At 37.6% G+C, this 24,029-nt stretch overlaps 1 protein-coding gene across 1 annotated transcript in view; it reads left to right on the forward strand.

Annotated features, from left to right (window-relative positions):
• Positions 1-24,029, forward strand: part of dok6 (docking protein 6) — a 77,784-nt gene that overhangs the window by 11,892 nt on the left and 41,863 nt on the right. Inside the window, exon 2 of the mRNA XM_046833596.1 lies at positions 20,517-20,624. Coding sequence (XP_046689552.1) covers positions 20,517-20,624 — 108 coding nt within the window. The remainder of the gene's footprint in view (positions 1-20,516; positions 20,625-24,029) is intronic.

Here is a 24,029-nt window from a genome sequence, read left to right on the forward strand (position 1 = left end):
CACCTCTCCAGGCTCTCAACCTGCTCCCTACTCTCACCACAAATAACAATATCATCATAGTCTTTCTAACCTCGTCCGTCAACCTGTTCATCACCACTGTAAACAGAAATGGGTTGATGCAGTCCAACCGCCGGTCCTTGATGCAGTAGAAAGTGTGTCGTTCCTACTGCACACTTAACTGCTGTCACACTATCTTCATACATGTCCTGCACCACCCTCACATACATCTCTGCCACACCTGACTTCCTCATACAATACCACAACTCCTCTCTCGGCACCCTGTCGTACACTTTCTCTAAATCCACAAACACACAATGCAACTCCGTCTGATCTTCTCTAAACTTCTCCATCAGATTTCTCAAAGCAAATAATGCGTCTGTAGGGTTCTTCCTCGGCATGAAACCATACTGTTGCCCACAGATGGTCACGTCTTCTCTCAGCCTGCCTTTCACTATTCTTTCCCATAACTTCATGGTGTGACTGAACAACATTATTTTCCTGTAGTTACTGCACATACGTCACTATCTATCTATCTGTCTGTCTGTCTGTCTGTCTGTCTGTCTGTCTGTCTGTCTAGATAGATAGATAGATAGATAGATAGATAGATAGATAGATAGATAGATAGATAGATAGATAGACCCGATTCATGGGAATACATTACTTTGGTTGTGAGAATCCAAACCTTTTTATAAATTTGAGTAAAAGAGTTTCATAGTATCCTAATAAAAAGCATTTTACTGCTTATAGCGCATGTTGTTTGCATGTTGTCATATTATTGTGGGTTTTTTGTGGGATTGTGGGTTTTTCGGCCACTCAAAAATAAGTAAGTCATATCTAAATGCAATTCAAAGGTGCAGTTCACCCTGTCTTGCTCCCTTGGACTGTATCTCTTTCTGATTGCACACTAATATATCAAAGACTGCTTACTGAATTACCCCAAACACACACACACACACACACACACACACACACACACACACACACACACCCCACTTTGGAGTGCACTATTTAATTATGAATCAGGCCCTTGAAAAACAGCAGAAACGAGACACGTGCAAAGAGCTCGGCAACACAATGCAATGAAAACGCAGGCACTTCATTAAAGTGACGGACAGAAACAGTGTTTACATGTCAAAGGAAGTGCTTTTAAGAAGAGAAAAAAGTGTCAAAAAACACAAACATTAAAGGAAGGCCTAGATATGCTGCATGCCATTTTTAGGTTGTGAAAAAAAAATTGTTACTGTGGTGAGTTTTATTCAATAAAACAAGAATGCTTGTAAACCAGCTAGCTACACTGATGTTAGACAAAATGTGTTTCTTGTCGGCTGGTTGATTGTTTTTTTTTTTGTCTTGGAAAACAGAAAAACATTGTTATGTGAAAGGGGCAAAACGCTGAACGCTTCACCACTGACATAAGTACAAATAAATAAATTAATTAATTAATTAAAGGGTTAAACAGAAACACCTGTGGACAAAAGTACACATGAGGGGAGTAACCAATGATAGGACATGAGTGGGATACAACATTAAACAAAACATATTAGTAAATGCACTAATAAACACAAAATTATAATGCGGAAGTGTGTGATGGTATCTGTATTCTCCCCTGTCAATCACATTGACACTAACTACTCATTACTTTGAGCTCAGGTATGTTGAAGAGGGCAGAAAAAGCTTTTCTCCAGTTGGATTATGGTACCCAGTCATACAGCATAAGCTTGCCTGATTTTTCTCAAAGCCTGTTATAACCTTCATTACTGGCTCTTCCGGGTGGTATCTGTTGTTTTATGGCAGTGGATCAAAATTTAAAAGACAATAAGTATAAGACCACAGCATTTGTCTAAGCATCTGACAATTTTATTAAGAAATGGAATCTGATGGATCCATATAATTATTAGATGTTGACCAATATTTGATTGCTAGAACTATCGGCTATCTACAAAAATCTGCACCAATAGTTTTTCCGGGTTGCGTTATATTATTTTTATATTTATTTGTGTATAAAGTTCAGTACTATTTTACATAGAGTGTTATGTATTTTGTTTTTATTTTTTATTCAGTATCCATTTTAACAACTATGTGATATTTAATTGGTTATTGGCAAGCTGGCTATTGGTATCGGTAAATTCCACTATCCATGGACCTCTAATAATTATGGTGAGATTATTATGGTCCAGTTTGTATTGGTATTGTTTGGCTAGTAGTACTGGGTGTTGCTTTTGGCAGACTTGGCAAAGCTGATACTGACTAAATGCGATAAGTCTTCTGTGGAGACATATTTGAGACCAAATCTACACAGATGCATGAAAGTTCAGTGTTTAAGTGATTGTTTGTTATGCCATACACATTGGTTATACCATTATTTATTTTTAGTGTATTTATGATCAATAATGAATAAATGTTTATGCAGGATATAATGTAGTTAAACAGACTCAGAGTTCTCTCCAGGTTTGAGCAAAACTCATAGAAAACTCCAAAGTAGGTGAGGAGCGATGAAGAAATACAAAATCCGGAAAGGGACAGAAGTGATCAAACATATAACTCTCTGCATATAAATGATTCATAAATGTATAAGTTATAAATATGTGAATGAAGCTTTTCTGATGTCAACGCCATCCCCTGAATTCATCCTATTCCTCTTGTAAAAGATAAGTTACTGACCTGATTTTTACATTTGACACGGCATGAAGTCAAATTCATTCGGTTCATTACATTACTGCGATGTGTTAATGACTGAGCTCCCTATTCATTTTACAGTCTGTCTGCATACACACTGCAACTCTTCCCTTCTTTCTTTCTTCCTTCTCCCTTCATTTGTATGCTCTGTTATATACTTTTCTCAATTTTCTTCCTTACTGTTCTTGACCATCTTTTCTTTCTTCTCACTGTGTGGGATGTGTTCTTTCTTTCTTTCTTTCTTTCTTTCTTTCTTTCTTTCTTTCTTTCTTTCTTTCTTGCTTTTAATGGCTGGTCCATTTTTTACTTTCCTTCCTTTCTTCCTTCTTTCTGTCCTTCTGTCTGTGCTTCCTTTATTCACTTTCCTTTTTTCTTTTCTACCTTCTACACATTTACACCTCCTCTTTCCTGTCTGCCCCTCACTCTGTTCTCGAAAAACCTTGTTTTCTTTAAAATGATCATTAGCTGTAACAAAGTTGTTCGTACATTTTTTTCCAGGAGTTCCATCTATAAATACATCAGATTTTAAATATACATTTTTACTTTTATGATGTAGCTCTAATTTTCAGTAAAATCGTGTTATGTGCATGTTTATACAAACCGGAAAGATACCGGAAAGTGACCTTTTCACATTTCAGACTGATATGGGTGGGCGTGTATGTGTGTGTGTATGTTGTGCTCTACCGGTCACTAGCCAACAGAGGTGAAGGTCATCTCATTAGCTCAGCTCAGTCTCACACAGCAGGAGAAGGAAAGCAGGACAGAGCAAGCGAGAATGAGAAAAACAAGGACTAAAGGAATACCCGAGCACTTTTTTCAGCTTTGTCTCTGTTTATCCATCTGTTCTGTAGCATATGTGTGATTAACCACAACAAAGCCGGTTCAATATGTTCACCTAGAAAGACTAGGAAAACCGAAGGGTAGTCACAATATTTATGCAAATAATTTCTTAGTTTTTTTTTTTTTTATTCCAGAAATATTTGTACATTAAAACTCAAGGCTGTGTAATTAGTTCCGTCAGGGACTCAACGATTTAGCAGTACACCGATCAGCCGTTATTTTTAATGCTCTGACAGGGGAGGTGAATAACAATGATTTTCTCTTTGTCAGTGGTACCTGTGAGGGGTGGGATATATTGGGTACCACTGAACAGTCAGTTCCTAAGGTTAATATGTTAGAAGCAGAAAACAAGCAGGCATAAATATCTGAATGACTTTGACAAGGGACAAATTGTGATTTCTGGACAATCCCTAAAATTAGGTCAGTTTGACAGGTACCTGAACATTGCTGCAGACCAAAGCAATGGATTCTTTGATAATAATAAAGCATCTTGTCCCACTGCCAAAATATTTCAGAAATGGTTTAAAGACAGCAAAGGATTTAGGATGTTGACTCTGCCTTTGAATTCCTCAGATCTCAATTGGAACAAGTTTTTTTGGATGTGTCGGAGAAACAAATCTAATCCATGGAGGCTCCTCCTCAAAGCATTCTTAAAGGATATATACTGATCAGGCATAACATTATGACATGATGACATTGTGAGCAGTGAAGTGAATAACACTGATTATCTCTTCATCATGCATCTGTTAGTAGGTGGCATATATTTTGATCATGTAAAGCAGCAAGTAAACATTTTGTCCTCAAAGTTGATGGGTTAGATGCAGGAAAAATGGGCAAGTGTAAGGATTTGAGCGAATGTGACACATGTTCTGGTCTGCAGTGGTCAGTATTCATCAGAAGTGGTCAAAGAAAGAAACAGTGAGGCAATTTGAGCAGATCGGAATCCAGCAGACAAGATACTGTAGCTCAAATTGCTGAAGAAGTTTATTCTGTTAATGCTCGACGGGTCAGAACTGTTTTGCAGCAAAAGGGGACCAACCCAATATTAGGCAGGTGGTCATAATGCAGTTAGGCTGCAGGTGAAAAGATACGGTAGTTCTTGAAGTTGATGTGATGAAAGCAGTAAAAAAGCACAAGTGGGCAAAACAAGTCTTTTGCTGTGTTTCCAGTATACGGTGTTTATTATTAACCAAAAGTGGTCCAAGCAAGGAAACCCTTCAGGGGGCTCCCAAAGCTTAATAATGCACACGAGGATTGGAGGCTGGTCCACCAAAACATTGTTGCAGTCCAAGTTATACCTCTTCATAGCAATGGCAATGGTCTCTTTCAGCAGGATAATGCTCCATGCCACACTGCCAAAGTTTTAAGGAATACAACAAAGGGTTCCAATTGCTCAGCTCTTAATCCGCTCAAGCATCTGCACGATTTGATGGACAAACAAGTTCGATCCATGGAGACCCCACCTCACAATTTACAGGACTTAAAGGATCTGCTGCTAACATCTTGGTGCCAGATTATCATGTAACGTAATGAAAACATGATAGTGGAAACGGATTCAAGGGCCTGAAAAGGCTGTTACAGCTTCTTCCCATTCGCAACCGACTTCATCAATAATAGTAAAGACACACCATCATCTTTCACCTGCTTCCATTGACACTTAAGTTTATTTAATTTACTAATAAACTATACACTGTTCATTTGGGAAAATGGGAAGTGGCTCAGAGAAATTTAACAAACCTCTCTTCCTTTATTTTGTTCTGCATCTCATTTTTTCCCTTTGTAATTTTATTTAAATTCTCTGTTCATTAGAACTGAGAATCGATTATTCTCATCGATGATTTCCTTCCTTCCGTCCTTCCTTCCTACCTTCCTTCCTTCCATCCTTCATTCCTTTCTCTTTTTTTTTTCTTTTTGTACAGTCTTCCAAATGTGTTCATATGTTGTTCATTGTTCCTTCTCTCTCTCTCTCTCTCTCTCTCTCTCTCTCTCTCTCTCTCTCTCTCTTATTTCCTTCCTTTTCTACTTTCTTTAATTTTTGCCATTTCCGTTACTTTTCAAATTGACTTCTTACATTCATCCAGTGACCCATCTATCCATCCTTCCATCCATCTATCCATCCATCCATTCATCTATCCATCCATCCATCCATCTATCCATCCATCCATCCATCCATCCATCCATCCATCCATCCATCCATCCATCCATTATTATTTGCTCTGCCTCACTTTAGATACTCTGCACAGACTGTGTACTTAATGTCTTTATCTTTATTTATCAATTTATTATTTTATTTTCCTAGTTCTTATAGTTTTTCCATGTTTTTATAGCACCAGCACACCATGATAAATTCCTTGCACATGCATGAGCCTGTGGCAAAAAAGATGATTATAAAATAAAATTAAGCCAAACGCATCCAAATCTGTAGGCATAAACGTCACCAAATCCGTGTCTGTGTTGGAGACCTAAACAAACACACCTGGCAGTGGAATGTGGAAGTTTTATGCAATGCTGTGAATGAAGCAGTTGTGGGAATCTCTGACATTGGGATACAACACACCTTTATAGGTCTTGTGGAGTCCATACTTCGATGGGTCAGAGCTGTTTAGGCAGCACATTAGGGACTTAATCCAACACTATAAGGTTATCGGTTTGTTGAAAAACAAAAGAAGAGTTTTTACCTCAATGAATACTGACACTGGAGACTCCTTCCATGAACAGTAAACAGCTCCATAAAGAAGAACATATCATTGACAAGATATTTTTTTATTTTAATTCAGAATTATTTTTTATAATGTGCTTCTATACAACTCCCTGTGCACAGTATGTTGTTGCCATAGAAACGATCTTGTATTAAAACGAGCGTGTTAATGTAAATCGGTGACTTTTAATAACACTGTGGTGTAAATCCTGACAATGCTAATCACACACAAGTGCTGAAGTGTTTTTTTAATCCGTGGATGTTTCGATGACTTAATTCCTGGAAGACCGCCTCTCTGCAGTGTTCTGCTTCCTTCCTTCCACCTACACTACACCTGCTTCAACTCGTCAATGAATTCCCAAGGCATTCATGAGCTGACTTTAGTGTGGTGGAAGAAGTAAAGAAGAAGTAGGGTTGTTGCTCTGCAGGTCCTAATATCCCTGCTTTAGGTCTTGTGGTAAGAGAAACCAACAATATATATTTTTTAAATGATATGTCACTTGGAGTGCAGTGCAAATTCAAAGCGTCCTTGATTAGAATGCGAATATTTACAGCATGTATCATATAGAAGTGGGGACTGAATTTGTCCAGACGTCGCTGTAATGGTAATTAATCCGCACCGCACATTTATTACTAGTGTTTAGAGGGTTGCACGGCTGTTATGTTTTTTTTAGTTGGCTAGTCATCTTTTTCCATAGTTAAAGCGAATGCTGACTCAGGACTTTCTGAGTGAGGCAGAAAAGCGTTCACTCTATCATCAGGAGATTGCACGTTGGAATCCAGATGATGCCACAGTCATCCGTGGCCGGGAGCCAAGGGAGCAAAATGTTCTGCTTTCTGTGTGAGAGGGATGGCATACTATCTCTTTATCTCTCTCTTTCACTCTCTCTCTCTTTCTCTCACACACAAACACACACAAACACACACACACACACACACACACACACACTCTCTCTCTCTCTTTCTCTCTACCTACTCTGACCCCAGCCAATCTTAAGCATCTAGAACAAAATAACAAATACTAGCAATGTTTAACAAGTGCAAGTTGTAGTACATTCTCAATAGAAATGCATTATTTATATAAACATTCTTTCTTTCTTTCTTTCTTTCTTTCTTTCTTTCTTTCTTTCTTTCTTTCTTTCTTTCTTTCTTTCTTTCTTTCTTTCTTTTTTTGCCTTTGCAATTTTACTCTAATTCTCTGATAATTGACTCTTTCTTTCTTTCTTTCTTTCTTTCTTTCTTTCTTTCTTTTTTTTTATTTCCTTCCTTTTTCTATCTCTCTAGAATTTTGTCCCTTTCCTTATTCTCCAAGTTGACTTCTTCCATACATTCATTTTTCCATTCATCCATCCATCCATCCATCCATCCATCCATCCATCCATCCATCCATCCATTTATCTATTAATCTGTCTATTCATCTATCCATTCATTTTCCTTCCTTCCCTCCTTCCTTCCTTAATTCCTTCCTTCCTTCCTTCCTTCCTTCCTTCCTTCCTCCTTTTCTTACAATTATTCATATTTTTATGTCTCATTTAATCCTGTCACCAATGAGACAGTAGGTGGGGTCACATGTGGACAGCCAAGACATGTAGCAGTTCACACATGGCATAACATGCCACAATGCCATCTCTAGTGACTACTTTTTCTCTGTCTTTAAAATATTTTACGTATTTTGTCTTGTATGTGCTTTTTTATATAAAACTTTAATGAAGGAGAAAAAGCTTGCTATACGATCATCACAATAATGGCAGGTTGGAAATTGCTCTGGTTCCAAAACCTGATATCAAAAACCCAACTTTATATTGGTTTGCTCTGAGACATGTGGGCTTCCGGGGTCTACATTTTGTGAAATTCACATCCAAGGCAGCACATCGGAAACCTGAAAACTCATTATGATTAGTTCATTGTCAGCAGCCTAGCTAACAATGCGTGTTCACATTTTTCTATCTAGCAAGCTTCTTTTCTAATCATAAATGTTCCCTGCAGTTTAAATACACTTTAATAAGGGGACTGATGATGGATAGGAAGTCACAGGCTCTCCAAAGGTTTGCCTGTCTTCCTGTCTTCCTGTCTATCATAGACTCCCTGAGGCAGCAGTGTGGCTTTTCAGGTGCATCTGTTTCCCAGTTGGGTTCCCAGGACACACTGACTCTCTGCTTTCATTCCTGGCCTTTTATCTTCTGCATTTGGTGTAAATGGTCTCGCTGGTCATATCTTCAACCTGTACTTTTCTCAGGCTTTAGCCTGGGTCAGCAAGGCATCGAAGTACAACCTCATTTCTCTCAGTCATCTCGGAAAATCTCCTCAAGGCCATCAAGCATTGTTCCCCTCATTGTGTGGATTTTGCTGGTGTGTGACCCGTCTGACTGAAGCAGTTGTGTCAGCTCTCTGGCTATGTGGGTGATGCGTGTCAAGGATTTAGTATTTCGAGCACGATCTCCTGAAATGGGCGAGTGTTTGGGCATGGTGTGACGCGATGTTTCTTTCAGCAGTTTCATGTGTGACAGGTGTATTGTCCGTGATCATGTGCAATAGCGGTGTAACACAAGCCCACTATCTCTGTGTATCTGTTTACTGCTGAAATTGGATTTAACCCTACAAGAAAAGGATGTGAAAGGATCTTTCTTCCTCCTTTCTTCCTTCTTTAGTTATTTATTTGCTTTTTTGTGTGTTTTTCTTTCTTTCTTTCTTCTTTCTTTCTTTCTTTCTTTCTTTCTTTCTTTCTTGCAATTTTACTCTTATTCTGTTCATTTATTTTTCTTTCTTTCTTTCTTTCTTTCTTGCAATTTTACTCTAATTCTGTTCTTTCTTTCTTTCTTTCTTTCTTTCTTTCTTTCTTTCTTTCTTTCTTTCTTTCTTTCTTTCTTTCTTTCTTTCTTTCTTTCTTTCTTCTTTCTTTCTTTCTTTCTTTCTTTCTTTCTTTCTTTCCCATATGTCCCTGTATACTTTCCTTTTATTTCCTCCTCCTTCTTGCTCTTATGTTACATGTAGGTTTATTCCTTTCTTCCTTCTGTCTCGTGTTCTGTTCCTTTCTTCCTTTGTTTTTGGTCTTGTTTTTCCTTCCTTCCTTCCTTCCTTCCTTCCTTCCTTCCTTCCTTCCTTCCCCAGTAGTATTAGCATAAACAAAAACTTGTCATTTGATTAATTCTCATTTGCACATAATATTCTCTTAATTATCCTTTAAATTTGCTGATCTACTAATACACATCATACAGAAAATGCACATTTCCTAATTGTTTACTTTGCTGTCACAATTACAACAAATTTGACAGAGATTTGAACATCATTCATATTTCAGGATCATATTCTCCTTTCCTGATTCCAGTTGAGGAGTTCTTCTCCTCTTTGAGATTGAAAGTATATGATTCCATTTTATATGATGTTATTGGTGCAACATTTACAGTCTTTTTTTTTACCACAATGCATGCGAGATGATATCAAAAGGTACCAAGGCTAGTTTTGTAACATGCCAACAGATTGCAGCACAAGGCTGCATGCAAAGTCACAGGGAGCACCAACCTTAATAAGTCAGTGTGCCAAAAGACATCGTCCTGTGTACAATGAGAGCTGTGCAACTGGTGCAGTTCTGACCACCTGCACACTCTGTCATAGTACCCTTTCACCCTACTCGCCAGATTTGGCTCCTGTGGCCTGCCCTCTTCCCGAATATGAAGATCCAGCTTAGAGATCTGCATTTTGACACCATTGCAGAGATCCAGTGCGAATAGCAGAACTTCCAGAACGCTTTCCAGAAGGTGTGTGTGTGTGTGTGTGTGTGTATGTATGAATATGGGACACTTGTCCCAATACCAGTCATTTGGGTTATACATTTTTATGATACTAGTCCTGATATTACTGTCATATGACACACCAGTGTTACCTGAATCCAGTGTCACTTTGGATAGAAGCGATCCTTTGTGGCAAAACACAGTTCACCTCCTATTTGTACCTGTAATTATATCTATGTAGCACATTATCTTTTCATTATGAATAATGTCTTCATGCTCAGTTTCATCCCTATTTTGCAAGTTGAAATGCCTTCCCAGTGTACTCTCCTCTGTAGCACTTGGTTGTGGCTTTCACACCAAGCACCACCTGGATTCTTTTACAGTCAATAAAACGAGTTGTTAAGCTCATGCCTAGCAATCAGTATTAAAGGAAATGCTGCCGCTGCTTTCAGAGAACAGAAACTCCTTCACTGCATGATAGTTATCTTCACTTTGGATTGTACTTTATATCAGGATTCTACTAAACAATTTTTATTATTGTATATATATGACAATTTGTTACTCTGGTGTTGATACACTGTTCACAATTTCTTTCACATGTTCTTTTAGTCACTGAGGAAAATTTTTTTTTGTCGGAATATAATTGCAAATCATTTTTTCTCTCTTTTGGAGTGCTGTGCATCTCATAATTAAATTAAAATGCATGCCTGTTTTCACAGATGGCGCTGAAACACATCAGTGGCAGCCTGACTCAGTCACATGACAGCTACAGATTAAATACCTAGACCGATGATCAGTCAAAAGTATTTTAATTAGCAATGCATTTTAAGGCTTATGCTGAACATTTATGTTGTTTCCAAGTCAAATAAATTACTAATAATTTGTCAGCGTACCAATATGTCCTCTTAAGTGTTTCACTTTTAACTGGTTTTATGATACAAATGAATGAATGAAGAGCGGCAACTATTTTAAATATGATGTTTTATATCATGAGACCTGCAAGAGCTTCCACTCATTTTAGTTTAAAAATCAACAATGTTATCTCATACAAAATACAACCACCTGCTTCATTTGCATATCCTAGTGTTATTTGTTGCTTGAAATAATGTCATTTTTAGAAATATGACTTTCCTACAGAGGCATTATTGATGCTTCAGTAGCATCATTTCAGCAGATACTCATAATGTCATGGAAAATCAGCTGATGTTTTAGACCAACCAAAAAAACATGATATATTTGATTAGCTCCGATATTTTAATAACCCAATCATTTACTATTTAACTACAACCATTGGATCATTACCAATCTCTCTCTCTCTCTCTCTCTCTCTCTCTCTCTCTCTCTCTCTCTCTCTCTCTCTATATATATATATATATATATATATATATACAGGAGTGCAGAATTATTAGGCAAATGAGTATTTTGACCACATCATCCTCGTTATGCATGTTGTCTTACTCCAAGCTGTATAGGCTGGAAAGCCTACTACCAATTAAGCATATTAGGTGATGTGCATCTCTGTAATGAGAAGGGTGTGGTCTAATGACATCAACACCCTATATCAGGTGTGCATAATTATTAGGCAACTTCCTTTCCTTTGGCAAAATGGGTCAAAAGAAGGACTTGACAGGCTCAGAAAAGTCAAAAATAGTGAGATATATTGCAGAGGATGCAGCAGTCTTAAAATAGCCAAGCTTCTGAAGCGTGATCATCGAACAATCAAGCGTTTCATTCAAAATAGTCGACAGGGTCGCAAGAAGCGTGTGGAAAACCAAGGCGCAAAATAACTGCCCGTGAACTGAGAAAAGTCAAGCGTGCAGCTGCCAAGATGCCACTTGCCACCAGTTTGGCCATATTTCAGAGCTGCAACATCACTGAGTGCCCAAAAGCACAAGGTGTGCAATACTCAGAGACATGGCCAAGGTAAGAAAGGCAGAAAGTCGACCACCACTGAACAAGACACACAAGCTGAAACGTCAAGACTGGGCCAAGAAATATCTCAAGACTGATTTTTCTAAGGTTTTATGGACTGATGAAATGAGAGTGAGTCTTGATGGGCCAGATGGATGGGCCCGTGGCTGGATTGGTAAAGGGCAGAGAGCTCCAGTCCGACTCAGACGCCAGCAAGGTGGAGGTGGAGTACTGGTTTGGGCTGGTATCATCAAAGATGAGCTTGTGGGGCCTTTTCGGGTTGAGGATGGAGTCAAGCTGAACTCCCAGTCCTACTGCCAGTTTCTGGAAGACACCTTCTTCAAGCAGTGGTACAGGAAGAAGTCTGCATCCTTCAAGAAAAACATGATTTTCATGCAGGACAATGCTCCATCACACACGTCCAAGTACTCCACAGCGTGGCTGGCAAGAAAGGGTATAAAAGAAGAAAATCTAATGATATGGCCTCCTTGTTCACCTGATCTGAACCCCATTGAGAACCTGTGGTCCATCATCAAATGTGCGATTTACAAGGAGGAAAACAGTACACCTCTCTGAACAGTGTCTGGGAGGTTGTGGTTGCTGCTGCACGCAATGTTGATGGTGAACAGATCAAAACACTGACAGAATCCATGGATGGCAGGCTTTTGAGTGTCCTTGCAAAGAAAGGTGGCTATATTGGTCACTGATTTGTTTTTGTTTGGTTTTGAATGTCAGAAATGTATATTTGTGAATGTTGAGATGTTATATTGGTTTCACTGGTAAAATAAATAATTGAAATGGGTATGAATTTGTTTTTGTTGTTGCCTAATAATTATGCACAGTAATAGTCACCTGCACACACAGATATCCCCTAAAATAGCTAAAACTAAAACTACTTCCAAAAATATTCAGCTTTGATATTAATGAGTTTTTGTGTTCATTGAGAACATGGTTGTTGTTCAAATTAAATCCTCAAATAAAATTAATCCTCAAAAATACAACTTGCCTAATAATTCTGCACTCCTGTGTATATATATATATATATATATATATATATATATATATATATATATATATATATATATATACCATATAAGCTTTCCCTTGACTTGGAGAAATGGTTTACATTGGTTGGAGTGAAAGATCTTGAGAGGCTTGCTATAGACCTCAGACCTCACACTATTGAACACCTTTGAGATAAATGTGAATGCTGACTGCACCCCAGGCCTCCTCCCCTCACCTACATCAGTACCTGACTTTACTAACACCCTTTCGGTTGAATGAGCACAGATCTCCTCAAGCACAGTTTAAAAAATGTCCCAAAAGTACATATCAATCATATGTTCAGGTGTCCACAAACTTTATATCACAAGGCACGCAATGCAAAAATATTTTCACAGAACGATTCGAAAAATGTTCAAAACTTGAAGAAGTATCTTTTACTAATGACTTCCTTCCTTTCTCCCTTCTTCTCTTCCTCCCAGTTAACCAGTTGTCAATAAAGTGCATAAACCATTTACTTAAGTAAAAGTAGACATACACTCGGCAAAACTCCGGTAAAAGTAAAAGTGCTCTTTTTAAACTTTCACTTGAGTAAAAGTACAAAAGTATTGGCCTTTAAATGTACTTAAGTATCCAAAGTATCCACTAATACTTTGGATTATTATCCACTAATAAAAAAAAGGAACGACTGATTTAGCAAAATGTAGTTGAGTAAAAAGTACGATATTTGACTTTAATATGTAGTAATGGAAATACTTTAGTAAATACAGATACATGAAAAAGCTACTTAAGTACAGTAACAAATAACATTTACTTGTTACTCTCCACTAATGCAGTTAACATTAACGGTATGTCTCCAGCAACACTAGGGATGTATAAAGTGGTAGAAATGCTAGGTCTTGTTTTCTCAACCTTAGTTCCATTACTCGAGTTCATAAATGGTCTTAACTACAGATTTGGTTGGGATTGTTTTATATTTTGAATGCAACTTGCTCAGTTATTTTATTTGTTTGTGCCCTCTCATAATATTTTCTAATGAATTTACTTTTATATTACTTTTACTATTATTATTATAATTGAATAATTAAATTCTACCAGCTATTAGTCCTTTTACATTCTCATGAACTCAGAAGTCAGGCATCAGTCTCCAAAAATGCTCACTGTATCCCAAACCCAGTATGTAAATTACACTAAGCCATCCTACACTGTTGAAAATATTCATCTATAGAGAAAAGAAAAACAATATCATCTTGGTTGTCTTAATATTCAGTAGGTTGTATCTCTTGCTGTATCACTTAACCTTCAGTAAAATATAGGATGCAGGTGGAATATTTTCCTTCCCTGCACAATTACACCGCATCCTCACGCGGCATTGTTCTTCTTAATTCACTACACCAGCTTGGTAAACAAATTAATCTCGCTTGTGGATCTGAATGGTGATGAAGAGCAGCGGAATGCGCACACAATGCATCACGCAAATGAGTATTGGCTGTCAGCATTAGGAAATGGAGAATGTGTTTGAATATTAATCCTAAAAGGCACGGCGTGGCTCTGGTGAGTTTCTTTTTCTAAGGCGCTTTACAGCCAATCGAAGCTGCTCACAAAACCATTTCCCTGATTTGTTGCCATAAACAATCACATGCCACTGTTAATAGTATTGACAGTCATTATGGCATGTAGGCTTTTCACTATACTGAAGTTTTGACTTCAACTACAATAGCAAAGACAGTTCTTTTAATGTGATATTGTAATGAATATACACTGGGACTGTCATTTACATGTATTATATTTATTATGAGCTTCATCATAGCATAATCATTGGCAAATGACTATGATGTATATGGAATAACTTTGACTTGTACTACACCAACCCACTGTTAATTAATTTCCTATCACATCACATATTCTATAATAGTTGGTTCTTATTGAATATATTAAAGTCAATGAATGCCATAAAAGGTATTATAATTTGATAAATTGAATAGTTTCATCCTTATTCATTATAATGCCAGATTTTGGCCAAATGCCAGAAATTCATGTATCGCTCTTAAAAATTAACAATTGTCCTTATTACAAATTAATTTTAACGTCCTTCCTTTCATCCTTCCCTTCCTCACCCCACCTTCTTTGTTTCTTCTAGGTTTTTTATCCTTCCTTCATTCCTTCCTTTCTTCCTTCCTGTCCTAACAGTGCATATTTACAACCCTTCACGTTTTCATAATTTTTTTTGTGTTACAGCCTTGTTCCAAAATAATTAAATTAATTATTTTTCTCAAAATTTTACAAACAATACCCCATAAGACAACATGAAAAAAGTGAAATATTTCCGAATTTATAAAAAAAAAAAAAAAAAGAAAAATCACATGTATATAAGTATTCACCGCCTTTGATCAATACTTTGTTGAAGCTCCTTTGCCACCAATTACAGCCTCATGTCTTTTTGTGTATGATGCTACAAGCTTGGCACAACACATTTTGGGCAGTTTCTCTCATTCTTCTTTGCAGAACCTCTCAAGCTTCATCAGGTTGGGTGGGGAGCATTGATTCACAGATATTTTTTAGATCTCTCCAGAGATGTTCAATCAGGTTCAGGTCTGGGCTCTAACTCAGACATTTGTGATCTTGATCAACATAACTTATTTTAACAATCATGTTTTAAAGGAACATTTTGGGACAATGTTCACAGATAGACTAAAAAGAGGCACTTGGAGCTAGTGTGACCTTAGTCAGGTTTTTATTTACTTGACTAGTGTTAGCTAGTTGTTGTTTCCCCTCTGATCAATGTCCACATTGTGTACAGTGCATCCGGAATGTATTCACAGCGCTTCAGTTTTTGCAAATTGTATCTTTTTTATTTTGGGCGGTTTCTCCCATTCTTCCTTGCAGAACCTCTCTCTCACGCTTCATCAGGTTGGGTGGGAGCATCAGCGCACAGCCATTTTCAGATCTCATTCACAGAGTTGTCCAGTAGCTATTTCCTATTTATCTTGGTTGTGTGACTAGGGTCACCCCAGTCTGAGGTCCAGAGCACTCTGGAGCAGGTTTTCATCATTTCTGTACATTGCTGCATTCATCTTTCCCTCGATCCTGACTAGTCTACTAGTTCCTGCCGCTGAAAAACATCCTCACAGCATGATGCTGCCACCACCAGGCTTTACTGTAGGCATGGTATTGGCCAGGTGATGAGGATGCCTGGTTTCCTCCAAACATGACGTTTGGCTTTCAAGCCAAAGTGGTCTGAGAGTCCTTTAGCCTTTTGGCAAACTCCAGGTGGGCTGCCATGTGCTAAAGAGTGGCTTCCATTTGGCCACTCTACTATACAGGCCTGATTGGTGGAGTGCTGCAAAGATGGTTATTTTTCTGGATTGCTCAGTTTGGCCAGGCGGCCTGCTCTAGGAAGAGTTCTAGTGGTTCCAAACTCCTTCCATTTCTGGATAATGAAGGCCACTGTGCTCATTGGGAGCTTCATGCTGCAGAAACCTTTCTGTTCCCCAGATCTGTACAGACAATTGCTTGGACTTCATGGCTTGGTTTGTGCTCTGAAATGCACTGTTAACTGTGGGACCATATATAAACAGGTGTGTGCATTTCCAAACCATGTCCAATCACCAGAATTTACCACAGGTGGACTCCAAACAAGTTGTAGAAAGATCTAAAGGATGATCAGTGTGAACAGGATGCACCTGAGCTCAAGTTTCAGTGTCATGGCAAAGGCTTTGTAAATACTTATGTACATGTGATTTCTTCAGTTTTTTTTTTTTTGTAATACATTTTTTAAAGATTTTAAACAAACTTCTTTCACGTTGTGATTATGAGGTATTGTTTGAGTAACTTTGAGGAAAATAATGATTTTAATGTAACATGACAAAATGAAGCACTGTGAATAATTTACGGACGCACTGTATAATTGGAGAAAATGGTTTGTTTTTCTTAATCACTGGAAGATAATTGAATAAAATGAGCACTTGTAAGAGTGTTCCTTATAAATTGGACTGTGTGTGTGTGTGTGTGTGTGTGTATGTGTGTGTGTTTGTGTGTATGTAAGAGATTATCCACGGCTAGGTGTGCATTACATGATTTTAATGCTTGACATGGACAACTAAATAGCTTCCTGACGCAAAGTGGAGTGCATTAAAATCATGCAATGCACACCTAGCCACGGGTTATCCCATTTATACCATGGCCATTTGCCAGCATTGACAAGCTATAAAGATGTTGTTGATGTTTGTATTGCAACACTGACTGTATGAATACAAATGACGGTAAATTTTCGTGTATATATATATATATATATATATATATATATATATATATATATATATATATATATATATATATATATATATATGCCCACTACAAAGAGATAGTAATAGAAGGTAGTGCGATTAGAATACATTTAATGTAACCTCTTCCCAGTTTACATTTAACCAATTATGAGTTAGAACAAACAAGAAAGAGAGATAAAGGGAGAGAGAGAGAACATGGATTTGTGCAATATATACTGCAATTCTTCATAGCAAATCCTCTCAAGCTGTGTCAGGTTGGATGGCGAACTTCGGTGGGCAGTCACTTTCAAGTCTTTCCAGAAATGGTAAATAGGGTTCCAGGAAGGGCTCTTGCTGGGACACTCTAGGACATTCACAGAGTTGTCCTAAGTCACTCCTGTGTTTTTTTGGATGTGTGCTTCAGGTTGTTGTTGTCATTTAGGAAGGTGTTCTGAGTGCTGTGGAATAAAAACCTGTGAAACATTGCGGGTGGTTTAGGGCAGATGATGAGCGATGCCTGGTTTTCTCCAGATATAAGATTCAGAATTGAGGCCGAACAATACAATCTTGGTTTTATCAGACCAGAGAATCTTATTCTAATCCACAGTCTAAGAGTCATTCAGTTGGCAAACTCCAAGTGGGCTTCTATAGGTTTTGCGCTGAGAAGAGGCTTCAATCTAGCCCCTCTGCTATAAAGCCTAGTTTGGTGGAGGGCTGCAGTGACGGTTGTCCTTCTGGAACTTGTTCACATCTCGAGCTTAGTCAGGGTGACCATAGGGTTTTTAGTCACCTCTCTTAATAAGGTCCTTCTCCTCCAAATGCTTAGTTTGACCAGGTGAAATGGTTGTGCTAAACTTTTTCCATATGAGAATTATGGAGATCACTGAATTATTGTGAATCCCAAGAGCAGCCTTCTCAAGATCTGTGCCTTGCAGCAATCCTGTTTCTGGGCTCTGCAGACAGGTATTTTGACCTTATGGTTTATGCTTTGGTATGCATTGTCAGCTGTGAGGCCTTTCCACAGTTAGACCCCAGTCAAGGTGTAGAAACATCTCAGAAATGATCAAGAGAAATGGGAACCTGAGCTCATTTTCAATAGTATCTTGGTATCTGGTAATTGATCAGACCCCGGCATGTGTCCCAGAAGTATCAGGCTGCAACATAACAAAAACTGAAGTGGGTTTGAATACTTTATAAATGCACAGTATATATATATATATATATATATATATATATATATATATATATATATATATATAGTATTTTTTAATTTTTTTAAGGGGTGACTTTATCAACAATTGTCAAAGCTACATGAACCACAGAGTCACTGATCACACTATCATGGTTAAATTATTGTGTATATATATATATATATATATATATATATATATATATATATATATATATATATATATATATTTGAAGCAGGAGAAAAAGCTATGAGATAAATTGGACTGAATATGGCTTTTATCCAATTTCACTGTTTTCCGGCATCCTCTCTAATGCATCATAAACTGCTTTAGTCCAAAACACGGCCAGTTTTTAACATATGACATTTCATTATGTGAATAAATCAGAGATGTTAAACAGATGTGAGCACTCCTGCTTTGACCTCATTAGTTAATTATGATGCTGTTGGATTATTGATTTGGCGGACAGAATAAAACACAGGACATCAGGGGTGTGATGATATATCTCTCTGATGATATACCATGAGGAGAAAATGGTAAATTTATTAATTTTTATAAATAAAAAAAAAAATAACAGTAAGCCGATTATTGTGTAGTCCAGGGTATTATGATCTACTGTTATGTGAATTTGTCATATTTTTTCCCAGCCGTAAGTATACCAAAACATTTGAGCTATGGTGTGTCATTGTGTATTAACAACTTTCTCAGACGCGGTCTGTTGCAAATTGACCTTGAAGTGACATCTAAGGGCTTGATCTGTGAAAATCTCCAGCACAGCTATGTGAAATTCGGAGAGGGAGAGTCTCTTTAATCAATATGTGAGAAATGGAAAAAAAAAAGGGATGAACTGTGATTGAGACATTGCAGTGCACAAGACAAAATCGATGAAGAGGATTTAACTCGCACAGCATTTAGATTTTTCACTAACAGTGGTCGCTGCTCGGTTGCATTGTTGTATAGCCATTTTTTTATCGGCTATAACGATGCCTCATAAAGCAACAATAAAAAAGCATAGCATGTGCTCTGCTCTGAGATGGCAATCCCATAATTCGGTTCACCAGATGTGAGCTTCATTTAAAAACAGTCAGCCCTCAAGTATGGAAATAAGAAAATTCTGGATTCCTATAGATTTACATTGACATTTATAGCATTTACCAGATGCTTTTATCGAGAGTGACTTACAGTTATCTCAGGTATACAGTTGAGCAATTGAGGATTAAGGGGCTTGCTCAAGTGCCCAGCAGTTGCAGCTTGGTGGTGCTGGGATTTGAACCCACAACTTTCTGTAATAACATTTTATCCACTGAGCTACCACCTCCCTATAGGATATGACTGTTAGAGAGAGGCAGCACTGCTGCCTTGAATAAATGCTGCCAGGTTCAAATAATTCTTCTAAAACAAAAATAGAGCTCAATATGAGGATATAAGTAGGTGTGTATATGAGGATGTAAGCAAGAAGTAATGTAACAGGTGGTTATTAGCCTTCATTTTGTGAATTAAAATCCTGTAGCCATGGATTATCTCATTTATACCCTAGACATTTGCTAGTTCAACTGTCAATAAATGTAAATAATGGTTTGTTAGTCATTTTATCTAGATTGAGAATTCTATCTTCTCGAAATCATGAATTAGTATGAAAATATTACATTTACAGCATTGCCCTTACCCAGAATGAAGTACAAATATCTCATTTATACAACTGAGCAGTTGAGAGCTATGGGTTTTGCTCAAACGCCCAGCAGTGGCAGTTTAATAGTGCTGAGATTTGAACTTCTGATCAGAAGTTCAACATCCAACACGTGTACCTACTAATAATATAGCTGTTGGTGTTAACTCCTTTTACCATTCCTTTTTATGTTTCTTAGTTGAACGCTATCTCCAGTTTGTTGAATACACTTTGTGCATCTGCCCCTTCATCAACATTGCCTTATTTACCATATACACAAAAATAACACATTTTGTTAAGCAAGGTAAATTAGTTGTTTACAATAGGTTGCTAGCTCTGTATGTGATGGTGACTGTGCTGACTGTTATGTTACTATGGTTACATAATGCTGCGCATTCATTTAGAATGGACATTAAATCGACTGAAACTACCTGTGCATTCACTGGTTTGAACACATCCTTCCAGCTAATTATAATCGAGTATTCAGAGTGATCATGATATAAAATTAAGTAAAATAGCATTCATACTCTTTTTTGACAGATCTTCAGGCGATGCTGGCTCGTGTTCAAAAAGGCGTCGAGTAAAGGGCCGAGGCGATTAGAGAAATATCCAGATGAAAAAGCTGCCTACTTTCGAAGTTATCATAAGGTAAGAAATTGCCTTGCTGTACAGTTGTTCCATAACATGGCACATATTTATTTTTCCTCATTTCAAATGCAGGCGAGCGTATTGTTTAGTACGTAACAGTATTTATTTCATTAAGCGACATTTGCATAAATGAAAATAGATACAGCGTTAGTTTATTCTTAATGAATTAAAGATGTTGCGATGAATGTTCATGATTAATAGGTGATAAACATGCGGAGCACGTTCGAATAATGCGGCCGCTCTTTCTTATTCACCTAGTGAGCGGTAATTGCAGTACAGAACAATACCTATCTATCAACTATAAAGCCAAGTATAATGTTTCCAGATCAATGTGTCTGTCTCCATACAGCATTTTTTGCACTTCACTATTAAGTTATTCATCTGTCTATTCCTGCCTCTTACCAGCAATCTGTCAAACAATCTGTGTTTATATCCATTTGCATAACCTTCTGTCCATCTTTCTGTCTGTTTGTTCATTTATTCACTGAATCCATTTAACTGACAGTCTAGCTGTCCATCTGTCTCTGTCCAGCCATCTTTCCATCCATTAGCCCTTTCACTTACAGTATAAATCGGTCTGCCTGTCTGTCTCTCCATCTATTCATCCTTTCATCCATATAACTCCATACACCTATCTATCTATCTATCTATCTATCTATCTATCTATCTATCTATCTATCTATCTATCTATCTATCTATCTGTCTGTCTGTCTGTCTGTCTGTCTGTCTGTCTGTCTGTCTGTCTGTCTGTCTGTCTGTCTGGTCTGTCTGTCTGTCTGGCTGTCTGGCTGGCTGTCTGGCTGACTGGTATTCATTTGTCCCTCTACTAATCCCTACTTATATGAATCCAAGCATTTCTTTGTCTATCCATCCATCTATCCATCCATCCAGCCATCCATCCATCCATCCATCCATCCATCCATCCATCCATCCATCCATCCATCCATCCATCCATCCATCTTTTATGTCTGTCGCACTGCACATCTATTCTTCCATGAATTTATCTGTCCTTCCGTCTGTCTATCTTTTCATGCATCTGACAAATCCTCCATTCATCCTTGTATCTATCCAATCCTTATTCCATCCAACTATTCATCCATCTATTTATGCATTTATCCCACCATTCTTGGTTATTTAGCCTTCTGAGCTATGCAACACAGTTGCTTTGTGAGAAAATAAATGCCACTTTTTTTTTTTTAAACTTCTTTCCATTTTTTTTCTTTGCTGGGAACTTTTGATCAGTAAAAGCCTTTTAATCAAGACTTTGTGAACAAAGTTTGACCTTAAAATCACCTAAAATAGAGCAGGTGATAAATGTGTTGCATTATCCATCCAGAGTTAGTCAGAAAACAAGGTCTTGAAAAGCTAATGCAATAATAATTCACACTCAAGAGAAACAATTGTAATGAATAAGACTCTGGTGAGACTTTCTATTCTCTCTTGTGGCTCTGTAACTTATAAACATGACATTTCTGCGCTGTAATTTTATTTTATTTTTCCTTCATTGTACTAGAATGGCTCCTCCTGGAGGCATTATATCAAGCTGCAGGCTTCATAACTGGGAATTACCTCACTTTTATTGTTGAGGAAAATGAAGGTAATATTCGAGAGCAAAAAAAAACATCTGACAAGTCTGATGCGTAAAAAAAAGTTAGCTGGGAGGTGAGGGAAAAAAAGAAATGCAGAACAGCAGATTCGACTGAAGCTTAAACAGCATCTTTGTGGCTAGTGTTTTTGACATTTATCTCTATAAATAAACACAGAATTCATGTTTTGCTCCAATTATAAAATAATTGGACCACCAACACAGCACAAGATGTTACACACATACAACTCCAACCCCCTACCATCAGCTTTGGAGCCTTCCTGAAATAATAGAAGAAAAAACAAAAACAAAAACAAAATCATTTAGCAATAGAATGAAAATTTGAAGAGGGAGCACTTCCCGGTGAGCCGGTATTCAATAGGTGACACATACAGGAACAAACGAGAGAAGAGCAATAGCAGATGTAATCAGTAGAACATGATAGTTCAGCATTGCACAGTAGCAGAGGAAGAAATTTTAGAACCATGAAGGATTCACAGTGTGTCAGCGAGATAGAGACTACAAGTCCATGACAGATCTTCAATTGCTGGTAACAGTGATGTAGATAAAAAAAATATTTACAGCTATTTTATTTCCTAGAGTTATAATTAAACTGAAAAAAAAAACATATCTGCAGGGGTGTTTTTGTCACCGCAGAAGTTTGTTCAGATATTTTATGCAATTGAACTTTCAGGGAATATAGCGATCATGTTGAAAGGTCCCACTGAGAAAGTGCCTAACGAGACAGACACAGTTGCCTGAGGAGGTTTAACGACAATCAAAACTCAGAGTGCACCGAAATGTCAAGTTAGAATCATGGTGGATTTTGGTTGGGTTAGGAAGAAACAAAAAAAAAATGCAAAAAAAAAAACCAACAAGAAAACATGTTCAGTGATGCTGCAAGACTTTGTAAACTCATAAACCCAAGCAGAAAATGTTTAAAAACTTTCCACCTTTATGCACTACTGAGAATGCAGCTGTGAGGGAAACATATTCTGCTGAGAGAACATGTCAAATGTAAGACATGTCGGCTTTATGAGATGATTTGTTCTCTACTTTTGGTACTGTGGTATTCACTGTAGACTGCGACATTCACCTGGTTTACCGGGTTATTGTAAGTCTCTGTGTTGTCAATCCTTTGTGTTCTTTATTGTTTTTAATTGTGCGCTTGTACAATCACACTGATCACACTGAGAAAACTTATTTAGAAATCCATTTATCCATCTATCAAACAACCTCTAATGTCCATCCATCTATTCATCCATCCATCCATCCATCAATCCATCCATCCATCCATCCATCCATCCATCCACCCATTCATCCATCTATCTATCCATCATCTATTTACCTGTCATTCCAACTGTCCATTTGTCCAACCATCGGACCTGTTTTTCATTTATCCATCTATTTAAGCATCTATATATCAATCCACCCACCTGTCCATCATCCATCTATCCATCGATCCATCGATCCACCCACCTGTCCCTCAGTCCTTTATTTCTGTTCCAAAGGTTGTTTTGTTGACAAAATGTACTGCTAGATATTGAATTAAGTTCAATTAACATTCACTAGGTGTAACCAGTCCTGGCTGCAATTAAATGGACAAGGTGATTGATTGAGTTTGAGTTATTGCCCTCTGTTCTGGTCTGGCTTTTGGTGATACAAGAAGAATCAAGAGGTTTAGAAACTCATTTATTCCTCTAGCCATAAAAACACTTTACTCTATATCAGAGTGATCGATGTGATGGCACCAGGGCTTGTGTGAAATAGAGACATCGCTTTACAATTCAGTCTCACTTTCTTATTTAAGACCCTGTCAT

Source organism: Silurus meridionalis, chromosome 21 (assembly GCF_014805685.1).
Source record: "Silurus meridionalis isolate SWU-2019-XX chromosome 21, ASM1480568v1, whole genome shotgun sequence".
NCBI classification, from domain to species: domain Eukaryota; kingdom Metazoa; phylum Chordata; class Actinopteri; order Siluriformes; family Siluridae; genus Silurus; species Silurus meridionalis.